The sequence below is a fragment of the Cebidichthys violaceus genome, unplaced genomic scaffold (genome assembly GCF_023349555.1).
Source record: "Cebidichthys violaceus isolate CVI_PGR_0920_01 unplaced genomic scaffold, fCebVio1.0.p SCAF_25, whole genome shotgun sequence".
NCBI lineage: Eukaryota > Metazoa > Chordata > Actinopteri > Perciformes > Stichaeidae > Cebidichthys > Cebidichthys violaceus.
Window position 1 is genome coordinate 5588714 of NW_027176428.1, and position 15690 is coordinate 5604403.

General features: G+C 41.2%; 1 protein-coding gene across 3 annotated transcripts in view; it reads right to left on the bottom strand.

Moving 5' to 3' along the window:
- Positions 1 to 6110: 6110 nt before the first annotated feature.
- foxp4 (forkhead box P4) overlaps positions 6111 to 15690 on the bottom strand; it is a 93809-nt gene continuing 84229 nt past the window's right edge. For 2 of the 3 annotated variants that reach the window (XM_068720028.1, XM_068720027.1), the window contains exons 15-18: positions 14173 to 14294; positions 13491 to 13557; positions 12241 to 12410; positions 6111 to 11707 (exon numbers count right to left, since the gene is read on the bottom strand). In XM_068720028.1, the coding sequence (XP_068576129.1) occupies positions 11560 to 11707; positions 12241 to 12410; positions 13491 to 13557; positions 14173 to 14294 (507 nt within the window). In that variant the 3' untranslated portion in view covers positions 6111 to 11559. Of the gene's footprint in view, positions 11728 to 12240; positions 12411 to 13490; positions 13558 to 14172; positions 14295 to 15690 lie in introns of all 3 variants that reach the window. The other variant, XM_068720029.1, reaches the window with a different exon arrangement.

Below are 15690 nucleotides of genomic sequence, written 5' to 3' on the forward strand. Positions count from 1 at the left end.
GGCAATAATCAGTTAGAGAAATCAAAGTTCCAGCAAGATTGTTTATTGTCTGTATTTATTTATTTTTTACACATACTCTGCTTTACCAGGGTTAAAGCAGACCAGGCTCACTTTATGATCCAGCTATTTTTGTTACACATAATTCTTATAGATATGAAGACAAATAATCTTGAGTTGCTGTCCAAGTATAAATGTCACCCGTCCCATGGACGATTTTAACAAAGCCTACCACTACAATACCAACCAATGGCAGTCTTTCAAAGTCTCTTTGAGCTAATTCATATCAAACCATTTCAAATAATTGCCCTCCCTGCTACTTTACATGCATAACTCATCAATTTGTCATCTACTGCAGGTTTAGTTTTTAACAGAATACTAAAAGACCAAATTGTATCAAATTGCAATCCACCCTCATTTCAACAAATTCACATGGTCACAATGTATTTAATGTGGTAATGAGGGAAATTCTCATCTTTAATCTGATATCATCACATCACCTAGAAATGATGCTTTACAACTATGGTGTTTTAAAAACAGAAGCTCCGCATAAATAAACCAAATACAAGCTCCAATATACCCTAAATAATGTTGACATTACATTGTGGCTACATTAAAGGTTCCAGTAATTGGCAGTTCCATGTCGACGTGGACTCTTTGGACCATCCAGGGTCTAGTGCACCAAGCAGACGAACATGGCAGTGTCCTTCCACATTCCTCACCTCCAGCTATCAAATCAGCTGTCGACACACACACACGGGCACATACACATACAAACTATAAAGAAATAATTCGACATTATGGGAAATTGTTTTCTTTCAGAGTTAAATGAGAAGGTGGCCTCATGGGTGCACAGTAAATATGAAATAGTTTGGCTTGGTTTTATCAAAAGGTAAGAAAATCCCACCTACCAGCACCTGTAAAGTGAGATGTTATGTCTCATTTTGTTTAAATTTGTCTAAATTACAATTCAGTGTTTCACAGGGGGGTTAGGCCAGGAAGTAACTGGTTCCGGTGTCGGTTGTCAGGTTTTGTTACCTTTTGTCAGGACAAGGCTGTTTTTTCAACAACAAAAAAATAATGTTGGTCTCTATAGCTAATTTCCTTATTCATACAGCTGTATAAGGGCTGAAGTTTTCTCTTTTCCACTCACCCGCTTCAATTATATTGAGGTTAAATTAAGGCATGATTAAGGGCGTGGTCGCTTTGAGTGACAGGTGGGAGACATACCAGGTCGCTGCTAGTTGTCTCCACTGCTGCATTATCCAGGCCAGCCTCAGATAAACCGACTATCCACCTCTTTGCCAATTACTGGATTAGCCGGACATTAGGCTGTGTCGTCACTGCAAAGATGGCGAAGGGCGGACCCACACACTCTGAGCTTTCAGACACCAATGGGTGACTTCACAGAGACTGCTTCCATGTTTTATGCGGTCTATGTACGAGACGTGAGAGTGGTAACGTTCTTTCCATCTAACTCTCGACAAGTGTTGAAATATTACTTTAAGTGAATATGTAAAAAAGAGGGACAATATTATGTTAAAAAATTCCAATCCACCCTCACCACACCAAAATAGTTAAATTAATGGTTAGTTGCATATACAGTATTACGTAAGTCATCATCCTCCTGTATCACAAAATAGCACTTCCTTTCATGCTACTGCTTAGTTGAAATTTTTTTCACAACACTAGCTTAAAGGCCAATTTAAGTACCAATGCAAAAGAAAAGTAATAAGTTCTGCTACATACAGTACTAAGGGCAACGTGTCCTCACAAAGGCAATCAAGAGAGCTGGTTGCCTTCTCTAGCTCGCCACCACTGGAGGACTGAGGTGAGAGCTGCTCCACTGCTCCAGGACTTCTGCCCAGATTGCATGAGATGCCACAACCAGAGCCTATACCCAGCATCAGATCAGCAGACAGGCAAGGTGGGAGGGACATGTAGAGATTGAGAAAGGGAGAGAGTCCAGACAGAGGAAGGGAGAGAGTGTGTGTGTGTGTGTGTGTGTGTGTGTGTGTGTGTGTGTGTGTGTGTGTGTGTGTGTGTGTGTGTGTGTGTGTGTGTAGGTGAAACTGGAGCCACACGCACACAGAGAGTATCTGCGTAGACCGTCTCTGAATATTATTCTAAACTTTTGACGTTGATTGTTCAGTGGTTTTCAGAGAGAGAGAGAGAAGAGAGTAAGAGAGAGATCGGGGGGGAGAGAGAGAGGAGGCTGAAAATGTGGTTCCAATCACTCACAAAGATGCTTTTGTTCAGTAGCTGGGGCCCTCTCTCTCTCTCTCTCTCTCTCTCTTTCTCCCTCTCCCTCTCCCTCTCTCTCTCTCTCTCTCTCTCTCTCTCTCTCTCTCTCTCTCTCTCTCTCTCTCTCTCTTTCCCTCTCCCTCTCTCTCTCTCTCTCCCTTTCTCTCTCTCTCTCTCTCTCTCTCTCTCTCTCTCTCTCTCTCTCTCTCTCTCTCTGTCTCTCTCTCGCACCCCCCCCTCTCTCTGCCACACAGAAAGTGACATTCATGTTTGTCCCTTTCTCATCAGACTCATGACTCATCTGAGGGTTCTTGGGAAGAAAAAGCATACCTGAGAAAGAGAGACACTAACAACAACAACCCAGCATTTGTGCAAGTCATGTTGTTGCTCACACACTATGCTATCCCATCAACTCAACATTATGTTGTGTTCCTTTTTGGTTTGGGAAAGTATCGTAGAGCTGTCTTTGTCTGCCATGTTTTTAAAATGTATGATTGTATATTCTTTTTTATATGAGATATTGGTTCAATTCAAAGAATGTGATCTAATTGGTCATTGCTGAAGACAGAGGGATTTATTTTAACAGAGCTCAACGGAGATAACTTGATGTTTATGCAATCAATGTTATTAATCAATTAGTCAATTAATCAACTTAATTCACTGTTTCTAGCTTCTCAGATATGACGATTTGCTGCTTTTGTGTTTAATATCATTGTAATATGACATGTAATTGAATATGTTTGGATTTTTGGATTATAGATGGGCTCTGGGAAATTGTGATGGTCATTTCTCAAGACATTTTCTTGAATTTCAAGACTAAACAATTATCCCTAATATTGAGTTTGGGGTCCGTTTTGCAACTTCTAAAGATTTGCCTCTAAATGTGATTTTGAAGATGATGTGTTAAAGAAATCCCCTACAGAATATGACACATTACTTGGGGGAGTTAGACCTCAAAGAAGCATCAACATGTTTGTAACATCACTTTAAAATATACTGCATCATTGCTTTGCCTGTTTGTTTGTTTTTTCATGCATATCCCATACAACATTTAAAAAACAAGAAAAATGTCCTTATCAACGCTTCAATGTGCAGCCCAGTTTGTGCCAAAAAGAAGAATTACCACCTCAATATGTTTCTACATATTTTATATTAAAAAGGTCAGTTATTAATGTAGACATACAGCAGTGGGGTCCAAGCAATGAGGAGGTAAAGTCAATCTAAACAGAACACAAGGTTGAAAGCTTTGAATGTTATCAGTTATATATATAGTTTTCAATGGAGACACAAGAGAAAGAAATCGCTTTAGCTCATTAAATTGAACAAGCAGATCCATGTGGGTGCATTCAGCAGCAGATACACATTATGTTGTGTTGTTTTGAGTGAGTCAATATATTGTTTGGGGGGCAGCCCACTCCTTCAGCCACAAACATGGAGGGGAAGAAAGGCGAGGGACGATGACAGTGTGTGAATAGGGAGAGACATGCTAGCATGGCTCTCAGTACATTTATTTTGTGACTCACAGGGTCTGCTTGGACCTCAGTGCTCTCCATGCTGGAATGAGCAGCACACACACACACACGCACACACACATTGATTTAGCATTGCAAGTCAATGCACATGCACAGACAAGTAGATGCATACACATGTATACACATCCAGGTTTGCAAACGTACAACATAAACATTCACAAACCTACTGCTTACTCTGTCCAGACGAGCATTAAGAAATATATTCAGCGCTTAATGCCAAACACTACTGTGTCACGCCAAGAATAAACTCTTTGTGTGTTGCTCTGCACCCTGGCTCACCATGTACAAGTATATAGTGCTAAGTTTCTGCTTAGTATTCACGATGTGTGCATGCCAGTGAGTGTGTTTCTGTGTGCGTGTGCATGTGTGTCTGCAACAAGATTAAGACAGGGTCTCTCCCAAAACCAAATGTCACAGGGATTTAAGCGTCAAGAGTGAGTTTCCTCCCAGCTGACTAACGGAGAAGTTCACTAAAAGCACAAAATTAAACAAAGTTTCAACTTTCCAAAATACATCCAGCCAGTTTCCATTTTTTTCTCCCTGTGGCAACACATTCACCATGCATGCGGCGCACAGGTTTAAAGATCAGCTGTAGGGCATGTGTCAAACCTGCAGTAGAGAGACACAGGTAAGGAAGAGAAGGAAAAATGGAGCAGGTGAGTGAAGGGAAAGACACAAAATAGTGTCTACCATATTCAGCACTTATCCTATAATCTTTTAATACTTCAGCCAGCTGCAGTTATGTAATTCACTCCATCACACACACTACAGGTAATTTATTCTGGGACTGTTCTTCACTCTCTGGCCCACCCTGTTGGTCGGACCATGTCAGTGGACCACAGTGATGTTTGTTGCTGGGTTTGTGTTTATGAGATGCTGCTTGTGTTGTCCGGTTTGTTTACTCCTCCTGGTGGCCACTTCATGTATCACAACACATGCTGACCTCTCTGAAGGCCTTGCATGGCTGACACAGGCTGAACTTGTAGCTCAAGGAAATGTTTCCATTTGAGCAGCAGCTTGTCATCTAATGAGGTTTAATTGATAGGATTGATTAAGTACTCCACGACTATGGCACCACAGGAATGATTTCATACATTCTTTAAAGGCTTTAAATGTTTGTATATGTTTTTCTATATGAAGAGAATGAACTAAAAGAGGAGAATTTTCGATATGAAAAAGCTTTCGGCCTTATCTATTAAAATAGCAAATTATCAACTGTCCTCAAGACAACTCCATTCATAATGAACCCTTCACCAGCAAACAGATTGGGACAGCGGTTGTAAAAAGAGAGATGACAGATTTTTTTACAAGAAAATTAATGTTTATTCACATTATAAATGACCAGTTTATTAATTATGAGGTGTAAAATGTTAATTTACTCTACTCACCATCTGCAAGGCCCTCAACAACTTGGGTCCTCCAAACCTCTTCTACCTCCTCCACCAGCACGCCCCTCCTGATGCCAACCTCCTGGAAGTCTCTAGGACCAGGCGCCGAACCTGGGGTGACAGAGCGTTTTCAGTTGTCACTCCTTCTCTGTGGAAATCATCAACAAACCACATCAAAAATGCCCCCACATTGTCATCAAACCTACATCTTTAGACTTGCCCCCCTTGTTTTTATTTCCTAGTCACCACAATTATATTCTAATCTTTTCTTTCTCTTTTTATGTCCGTATTTAAGAGTTTACTGCTTGTTTTTTCATTCATTCAACAGTATGTAAAGAGTCTTTGAAAACCGTGAAAAGCGCTATGTAAATCTGAGGTACTATTATCATTTAAAAATAATGTTACACTCAAATGAAAGGCTCGTACTAAACTTGAGTCAACATGATTTTAATATGGACATTTGGTGCGGCATTATTCTTTTAGTGAAACTTTTTTTTTAGTGAAAATTTTCTAATAGTTTTACAGTATGACTCAACAAGATGCTAAGATGACATTTGCTTAAAACATTCAGTATTCAGTCATTGTCAACAACAGTTGCCTTGATTGGTTTTCCTTAATTATAGTGGTTAGAGACTGCAAGAGTACTCTGGCAGTGGTCACAGTGAAAATGGGAGTAGCTGCATTTAATGCTGTATATTTTCTGTAAGTATATCAAGGCATTTTTTTGTGTTTGTCTGTAATTTTTCAGACCGATATATATCAAAACCTAAATGCGGTCTAAGGAGGTCAAATTAAGCAGTAATCCATAAAAGAAAAGAAGAGATTAGAGGGAAGTCAAAAATGTATCTTTTACTTCCTATTCACCATCTTGTGAGCCCTTTGATGGTCCAACAAGCAGGGAACCGCTGCTATGTTCCTCTGGAGAAGAAACAACAAGGACACAGCAAAGGACAGTGTAATAAGTATTTTATTGCATTTTATAATGCCATTGTCAATAATTAGTACAGATTACATGCAACTAGACCTACTGTACAGTTTTTTATTGTCTGCATGGACAGACACAAGAAGATTCAGGTTACAAATACACAGATATATGTGTGTGTTTTTATACAGCATGAAGGAAAGGGCAGTGACTGGCATTACATGGCTACCCGGGGTGGAGGGTCAGAGGGCTGGGCTCCACTGTCTGTCTAAAGCCACCACCCAGTCCCTGTCCCCGCCTCTTCCTCGGGTCACACTTTCAAATAACAAGAAACAAAACAAAAATCAAAGGACAAAGAGAGGTAAACAGGTAAACTGAAACTAAGAAACAAAACAGAGAGTCACTGCTGAAAATGTACACACATTCCTTAGGTTTAACCAGAGGAGAGCTGAAGTGGTAGATCCATCGGATTCTGGCTGTCTACTTGATAATACCGTCAGGCAATGCATCCACTTTGAGAGTCCCTTTCCTCTCACATGACACCTCACAACTGTGCAATCACAAGTCAGGATTTGGGCTCCCTGTGTCCTTTGAGTCAGTCACCAGCCAATAGGATGCAGGCTGGTCCTACAACACCATTACGTGGATGTAAGAGAGATAACAGCTATCAGTAAAGGTGATCAGTGAAGTCGATGGAGACTTTTGGAAGTAGCTTGGTTTTTGTTTGGTTAAGGTTGTGGCATTGGTTTGGTTGCAGTTTGGTTACAGTTCAGGAGTTTGGACTAAGCAAATGGTTGCTTTCAATGCCTTTGGTAGTCAGAGGATGAGCTGCATCTCTGAGAGCCATTCAACATTTTGGTATTGGGACTACGCGAGAGGAGGAGTATCAAAAATGCAACAGTGTCAGCCTTTGATCTGCCTCTGTGGGACTGGGAGATGAGGTTTGTGACTGGTCACCACCAGCCAGGTTTGTGACTCAGTGACACCCCCATGGCGCCTGCAGATGATTGACAGCTCCGTGGGTCGGAGTTCAGCAGAGGAATGACAGGGGTCAGGGGTCAGAGGGAGGGGTCACAGGGAGCTGGGACACATATTGGCACCTGAGAGGACCAACAGCAATATCTTTCTGGAGCTCCGCTGTTTTTTTTTTTTTTTTTTTTTGTTTAAAGCAAGAGAGGGGCTACATAGTCTTACATTTTTTCTCTTTTTCTTTTCAGAGGTTTTGGTCCTGTCTTTGAGAAAAAGTCCTTCTGAGGTATCAATACATAATGAAGTAACTTTTTAGTTTGTTTTCCATGTTTTTTTTCTTTCCTTAAAAATGCATAAATGCAGTACAGAGACAAAAAAGTATCAAAATAGACCTAGCTAAGATAAATATACAAACAGGTGTTACCTAAACCACTGATCTAACTTTTATTCTTTTACATTTTTTTAGAGATAATACACTTAAAAAATCAGCGTCCCAGACGTTTTATGAAGAACTGAAAAATGGAAACAAAAAAACAAAGCAAAACTAATAAACCGAGATACCTGCAGCACTTAATATGATAAATACATATACTTCAGCATTAGCAGTACAGTATAGGAATCAGAGCTGAAAGCTTTACAATAGCTAAACAGGTGCAGAAAAAAAGGAAAAGAAAAATCAAAGGACAAAATGGGAAAGAATGCCCTGGAGAGATAAGTCAAGCATTATTATACAAGAATACATCGTGTTATGCCAAGCTGGAGAAAGAACAGAAGTGTTACATGGCGACCTGTGAACAATCTACATCTTTATAAAACAGCTTTGTTTACAGGTGTACCTTAAAGCACAAGTCAGAGATCATCTATGTACTGTATGCAGCAGTTCCTCTTGGTTTGGATATTACTAGTAGTGATGAGTTTCATTACGAGTGTGTGTTAGTCCTCTCAGCGTCTCTGCAAGTGTTTCGGCGAAGCGGGTGCTGCTGTGTTGTGGGTCTTTGGATACCTGGATGGTCTGAGCCTCCGTTGCACTAACCCATCGCCCTGCTTCTATGCTTCTGTTACACCCCTGGTGTGTGTGTGTGTTTTTGTGTGAGTGATGTGGCACTGACATAGTCTGTCCACCATTAACCCATACAACCAGCTCCCTGCAATACCACATAACCATTAATGACCAGTTTCTCGTTGGCGTAGATCACGAATATGCACATGTACAGTCAGACACAGTTGAGAGGCTGCTCACATAGCTTAGTGCTAATTGGGTGCAGGAATATGGTCAGTTTTTACACAGCTGATAGAAAACCTTTCATATTTAGTGGGCACTTCACAACACACTTTGAGACGTAGAGAGTGCTTTAGATGTGGTTTAAGGAGAGGTAGTCATTTTTAATTCCATGGAAAGTGAAACATCTCTATGTTTTTGGGCTCAAGCAGATGTGTTAGGGAATCCGGATCACCAAATAACTTATTTTTTTTCTGTCAGTAATACAGTAAGTGTAACAACAGTTTTGGCATTCCTTATTATCATCGAGGAAGAATGGAGGAAAAGAAAATACTTAAGAGAGTTCAGTCTCCTATTGGCTATGCGTTGAGCTGTTTTGAAAAGGAGGTAGTGTTATTTTTGGTTTTTATCTTGTTTCAAGATGTCTGTCTGCCACTTTGTACTTTGTTAGAAATCAGTATCTAATGTGACAGGAAACAGTCCTGTTTGAACACAAAGTCATCAGAAAGGTTCTTTCATTAAATAAGAAAAATCGTGCAAGAGATAGTATGAAAATATGAACCCAACTTTCAATTACATGATGTCCCTTGGTTGTTTTCCTCTTACATTGGTATATTTTCTCTATTATTTTGAGTTGTTCCCTCTTTATTGTAATATATATGTTTTTGGAATAACTCCTCCCTGTCCCAAGATGTGACCTTTGAAACCACATTACAGTACACTTCCTCTTCCTGCAAATACTACATACAGACCAAGAGGGTGTGTTTGTTCCCTAGATTGAAAAGCTCCAAATGTTTGTTACGACAGCACCAGAAAAAGTATCCTGTAAAGCGAAAAGTGTTCAAATGTCTCACGAGTGCCTCATTTTTAGGCCTGCTCAAACAGCAGTGGGGCCAGAGGATTGTGTTTGAAACACAGTTTAGCCTGAGCGTGGGAGAGACAGGGTTTCACCTCTAAGTGCTTTTTTCTTTTCTCTTTCTTTCTGTTTTTCAGAGGAACTGTGCGAGGTTTGATAATACTTGTTTTTGGCCTCATACCAAATGTGAGTCATTCGTAACCGCTTATCATGCAAAAGCTTTGATGTCTCCAAATTCTGGTTTGCTTTACACACTTTGGTTTTTTGGAATGGTGTGCACTGTAAGTCATGTATAATTGGAACACAATAGTTATATGAATACAATAACAAGAATTCAAACTCCTGGTTTGTTGTCTTTTGGCCAATTCTTTAAGAAGAAAATAAAAAGGAAACTCAAAAAGGGCGAAATAAACTACAGGGTTTTTGGTTTTCTACATATTTCTTTGGTTACCTGTAACAAAAATAAAATGGGAATAAGCAGATAATAGATTAAAATAAATGTTAAATTTGGTATGGCACTGTAGAGAAAAGTAATGCTTTTATGCTCACGGAAAACAAACAAAAAAATAAATCTCACGTGCTATTCCTTTCACACAAACTCACACAGTGAATTGCAGATAGCTTCTACACAGTTACTATTACAACCATAGAGCTTTGAATCGAAGCTGAGCAGAGTTGCCGCATTTGTTGTCCCACGGAAAGAATTCCCCCTTATTTGTTAATCAATTTGGACACAGTTCCAGGCAGAACCTTTGTGGGATGAGGTATTCTCTGACTGCAGTAATAATATATATATATATATATATATATATTTTTAAAGCATTACTGATATTTCTCAACTAAATACACAACCAAAAACAAGTGAATGAGAGAGAATTAAAAACAAGATTCAGCTGTTAAATTATCTGTCTGGATAATGGCAACTTTAAGTGCTATTTCCAAATTTCTTGCCTGCTACACTTGGGACAGAAAGGGAAAGGGGCAGGAGCGGGGGGTCAGGTATCACAAGTTGGGACAATACTGCGCTTTCTCTCTTTTTTTTTTTTTTTGCCAATACTCATTTGGAATGGTGTGAACAGCCAGAGTAAATCAAACAATTTACAATACAAAAACAAAAACAGCATCCTTAGAAAAGGTATGTCGAAACAGAACGCCACCGTGGAAATATTGATCCTCAAAAATAAACAATGATAATAACGTCAAATAAAAAAAGGAAATGACAAAAGCTACCACACTTTTTTTTCTTGTTATATTCCATAATCATGAACAGTTTTCTTTTTTAGTCACAATATTTCTGTAGACGCTTCCACCCTCATTTCTCTCTGCTTCCCCTCGTTTCTTCTCGTTCTCAAAGTGTTCCAAGCTCATCGCTCCATCCGCAGATGGAGGAGAGGAGAAGGACAGCACCAAATGGTCCTATTCCTGCAGTCTTTTTGGGGTGGGGATGGGAAGGGATGGAGGTGCGGTAGGAAAATGTCTTTTCTCTCACTTAGAAGCAAAGAGTTTAAAAGATGTTCGTCACTAAGTGTCTTGCTGGGGGCAGAAGTTTGGACAGGGACCAGGGCCACAGCCTCGCAATGGGCTCGGACTTGGAGACAGGAGCCAGCTCTGCAGAAGTGTTGGAGCACTGCTGAGCTATGAAAGCGCTCTTGCTTCCTTCCTTCCCATCTTGAAGCCCGACAGTTTCATTTCAATTTAAATCAAAGAAAAATGAAAAAGCAAGTCATTGACTCAAAGAGGGGGACGAAGGAGAGGTATACGTCTGCACAGCCCCTGGTGACTGCTCCAAATCTATATACACATAATCCTGTGTGTGTCTCTCTTTCGAACACACACACACACACACACACACACACACACACACACACACACACACTTGTGTGTCTTCTCAACTGATAAAACGGCTAGCCAAGCAGCCCGAGACAACAGCGAGGAGGGCGTATGCAGAGTGGTCGGGCAAGGAGGACAGTGTGTGTCCTAACCTGTAAGGGTCTCTACACAGAGGCTGATTTGACCAGGGAGGATGATGAGACATGGTTCGACAAGTTAATGAGTGTAAGTGTTTCTGTGTGTGTGTGTGTGTGTGTGTGTGTGTGTGTGTGTGTATGTGTGTTTGTGCGTGTGTGTATGCATTGAGTGGTGCTACACCTCTGAGCCAAGTGTTGGAAAAGACAAAACACATGGAGGTAAAGCAGTGCTCCACAATCTTGTTTTTGCGTTTGAAAGTAACGGAGGTCATCTAACCCTGTTTGGAGTTTCTCAATGTTGTCCTTGGTTGCTTGCATTTTCTTAAAAACAAAAAAAAATCATTCTCTTTTTTTCTCTCTTTTCTTTTAAGTGTACTGAAGCTATTTTTTCCTCTTCATGCTGACGAGAGGGCTCAGGGATTGATCTCGCTATGTCTCGTCCCTCTGGTCCATCTGGGATCATTCCTACTCCAGGTCCTCAGTAGGAAGATCCTCCTCCAGGTCACGCTCGTCGCTCGGCAATGGCAGGCTGTGTGTAACGCCGGCCAGGAGGGATACTGACCGACAGTCCTCCTCCAGCTCAGTGGGCTCCTCCTTCACATGCACCTGGTGGCTGGAGGAGAGTGCAAACAGCTGTGAGCAGGGCGAGGGGTAAAGTTTTAGAGGAAGTTGCCAATAGCAGAATTTGTCACGGCAAATATTTTCTGGCACGTTCAGAGTTCAGAGTGCTATCCTGGTAGTTTTGTTGTTACTTTTGGAAATGCATGTGTGCTGTCACTTATGTACAGTCAAAGTTTAGTTAAGTTGAAGTAACAGAGCACAAAAAGATTGTCTGTTAAGGTTGTAGTTGGTGAATGTACAAAATATATGTCAGTGTCTGTGGAGGTCTGTGAATTCTGTTAAAATTGTCCAGTTATGTAAACTAAACTAAACTAAACTAAAATGATTTCTCGTCAGCCATCTTCTATGAAGATGTTAATATTTGTATCAGTATCGCCATCATACCTCCATCATATATCATTATATATTATATAGATAGACAACACTGATTTGCTGATAAAGATTTGTCTATTAGTCTTATACACTGGCCCTACACCTGTTTTTCTTCTTTTTTGAGCGTGCATGTGTGCGTGTGTCCATGTGTACCTGTACTGGTGAGGGCTGAGCGTGGGGCTGCAGCTGCCGTTGCTGTTGACCTGCTCCACAGTAGAGCTGACATCATCGTGGCCCACATGCAGCATGTTGAGGCTGGCTGCAGACGGGGACACCAGGGAAGGGCTGTTGAGCAGGGACAGACTGCTCTCTGCCAGAGCCGCCTGCACACAAACACACAGCGTTGTCACATTAGATGGAGGTTGGGTAACATTCGCTTAAAAAAAAATAAAAATAAATAAAGTTATCCATCAAATTAGAAGAAGCTAAATGATAATGGCAGCAGGAGTTAGTGATGTAATAAAATGATCCGTCCACTACAACCAGATATGTTGAAACATCTAAATCTTACTTATACATTTAACTTGTAATGCTCAAAGTGTGTTTGTAAGTTCACGCATAACACGTTAAACACGGTATAATAAAGGGTCACAGAGACAATGAATGATGGATAGTTTTCTTTATGCACTGATGAGAGCTCTTCCATACAGAGCACATTTGAATCCAATAACTTGCTAGTGAACTTGACAAACCACTAGGGGGCACTTATATACAGTGCTTTCCCCCCATCACGGCTTGTGCTTTTAAGTCATAAGTGCGTGTGTTCATAAGAAAGTCTCAACAGGAATGTTAAGCGAGACTGATCCACAACCTCAACTTAGACGCAAACACGGTAAAACATCAATGTCTGCAGAAGAGAAAACAACTGAACCAACAGGGGCAGCTTCTGTCACGGCTCACATCCAGCTGTTCTGAGATGAGGCAGGTTGGACACTAGCTGAGAGACTCACCCCACCTCCCCGCTCACACAGGAGGGAAAAAAAGACAAAAGGAAGGGAATTCTCACTAGCTAAGAGATGGGTTTTCTGGAACAGGCGATAATTTTATGCGGAAACCTTAATTGACAACTACTTGACGCTATAAATCATCTCAGTGGCAAAATCGCATGTGTGCGTAGGAGTGAAGAGATGGATCAAGTGTGTGTTTATGTATGTGTGTGTGTGTGTGTGTGTGCATGCAGAGTTGGCACATGTGTGAGAAAGTGAGGTGGGAGGTGAGAGTGTGTGTTGGTGTGGGAGGAGGGAGGTGGTGTGAACGTCGTTAGGGAATCTGCTAATTATAAGAGGGAATTGATATTAGTGCCCTTGATTGCGATTGGCTGCTACATGTGTGTGTGTGTGTGTGTGTGTGTGTGTGTGTGAGAGAGAGATAGAGAGAAATGGGGAAGAGAGGGCATTCCTTACCTGGTAGCTGGCGTTTAGGGATCCAAAGCCCAGGCCTGAAATCATGTTTTTCACCAGAGTGGGACTTCTGCACACGCACACACACACACACAAAGAGAGGGAGAGAGCGAGAGAGAGAGAGCGAGAGAGAGAGAGAGAGAGAGAGAGAGAGGGAGGTGAGAATCACAGATTAAGAGCATATGTGAAAAGATCTGCCAAAGCACTCTGACAAATCTCACAAATATGTTTGTTACAAGTAGAAACATACACAGACTGTAAACAGATGCTAAAACACACATATATTAAAGTGTCTAATATCTGGCGTGCAGGTGTGTGTGCGTGTAATTATCCCTGGTTTCTCTGGCGGTTGGAGAGAACATCTGTTTACATACGCTAACAAGGTTTTTTTCCTCTCCTGCATCTCACACAGCTGCTTACTAATGGTGTCGACAAACACACACACACATATGCAGTAGAATAAAGTGCGTACACGATAAGCAAGCAGCCCTTTTTTTCTCTTTCTTTTGATTGCTGAGTTGGCCTCTTGGTAATAATAGAGGGTCCATTTAGGCAATCATAGTGCCAGCACCCATAAGCTCACACATCAACCTCAACTGTGCACCAAGAAAACAAATGTGTGTGTGTGTGTGTGTGTGTGTGTGTGTGTGTGTGTGTGTGTGTGTGTGTGTGTGTGTGCTCTTACCCGGTCATCTTTGGTGGTCTCCTCTTTTGGTATTCAACTTCATCCACAGTCCACACAGCCCCCTTAACGTTCTCAACGCGAACAAAACACTTGTGCAGACTCAGGTTGTGGCGCACAGCATTCTGGAAAGAGGGAGAGAGAGAAAAAAGGAAGAGTGTTAACATGACTAAAGATAAGTTAACGACTCATTGGCATGGGTATATATTTAAAGGTATTATCTTATAATTATTATTATTATTTGTTATATTTGACTAAGTTTTCACATATTTAATTTTTAGTGGCCTTTTCTTCCTTTTATGAAGAGTCTGGCTCGTGGTGGTGAAAAACACCTGAAAGCCACCGCGCAAAGAATGCATGAATACATTGTAAAAGGCATTCTGATGTTTATCTGTAATGTGAGACATATATTCTCTGATGTCTCCTGCTAATTTCAGAAATGTGTAATCTTAAATTGCCATGATATTCCATGACTTCCATGATATTCCAGCATATCCTTGAAGAGAAACTCAACACCAGCTCATATTGTTATTTTTGTTCCTTTACTTACTACTCACTCAGGGTGTGTTCAGTATAAACAATGCTTCCAGCTTGGTGTTAAGATGCCTTTTAAGTAGTGTGACCTGAGGGGCATCCATTTTTTTTACGTACACATACTGTAGCTCCATGTACAGTGCTAACACAGTGTAGCCGTTCTCTAGTAGCGTTATTTTATCTGAGAATTTTTCTAATCAGTCACCATCAGCACACACACAGACACACACATCCACAGGAGCTCAGACAGGCATGCAGGCAGGCAGGCACACCGCTATCTTCGTCTCACCCCCCCAGGGACAGGCCTCCCTTTTCATCTGCTATTTGTAGTTTGTTCATGCCCAATTTCATTACCAATTTTAATTCGTCTATAATTAAATCCTGCATATTCTCTCTGACACGTTGTTCTAAGCCGAGAGGGAGGGACAGGCCAGGCATGCATCACTCCTTGCCGTAATTACACACACAGATACACACACACACACACACACACACACACACACACACACACACACACACACACACACACACACACATAATTACACAAGCCATAATCAGCGGAGGAACCCTTTCTCCCCCGCATCCCCTCAACCCCCGAGCCGTGATGCTAAGTTTTGTAAATGAGTCTGACCCCAATCTGCGCCCGCCACCCTGACAGTGCAAACACACACACACACACACACACACACACACACACACACACACACACACACACACACACACACACACACACATACACACACACATAGATATACAGACAGACTAGACACCATAGACACCAGAGCTATTGCAGTGCTATTTGCATTCGTCTTCGTGATGAAAGCCTAATTCTCCCAGTTAAAACATTAGCAGTCATTTACAGTGGGTCACAGCACATGTGCCACTCATCTCCCCTCCCTCTGGCAGAGAGAAAGGGGGGAGGGGGGCAACCGGAGGCAGAATTTTGTAAAGAAAGAAAAGAAAAAAGTCACAAGACTAAATTAATTT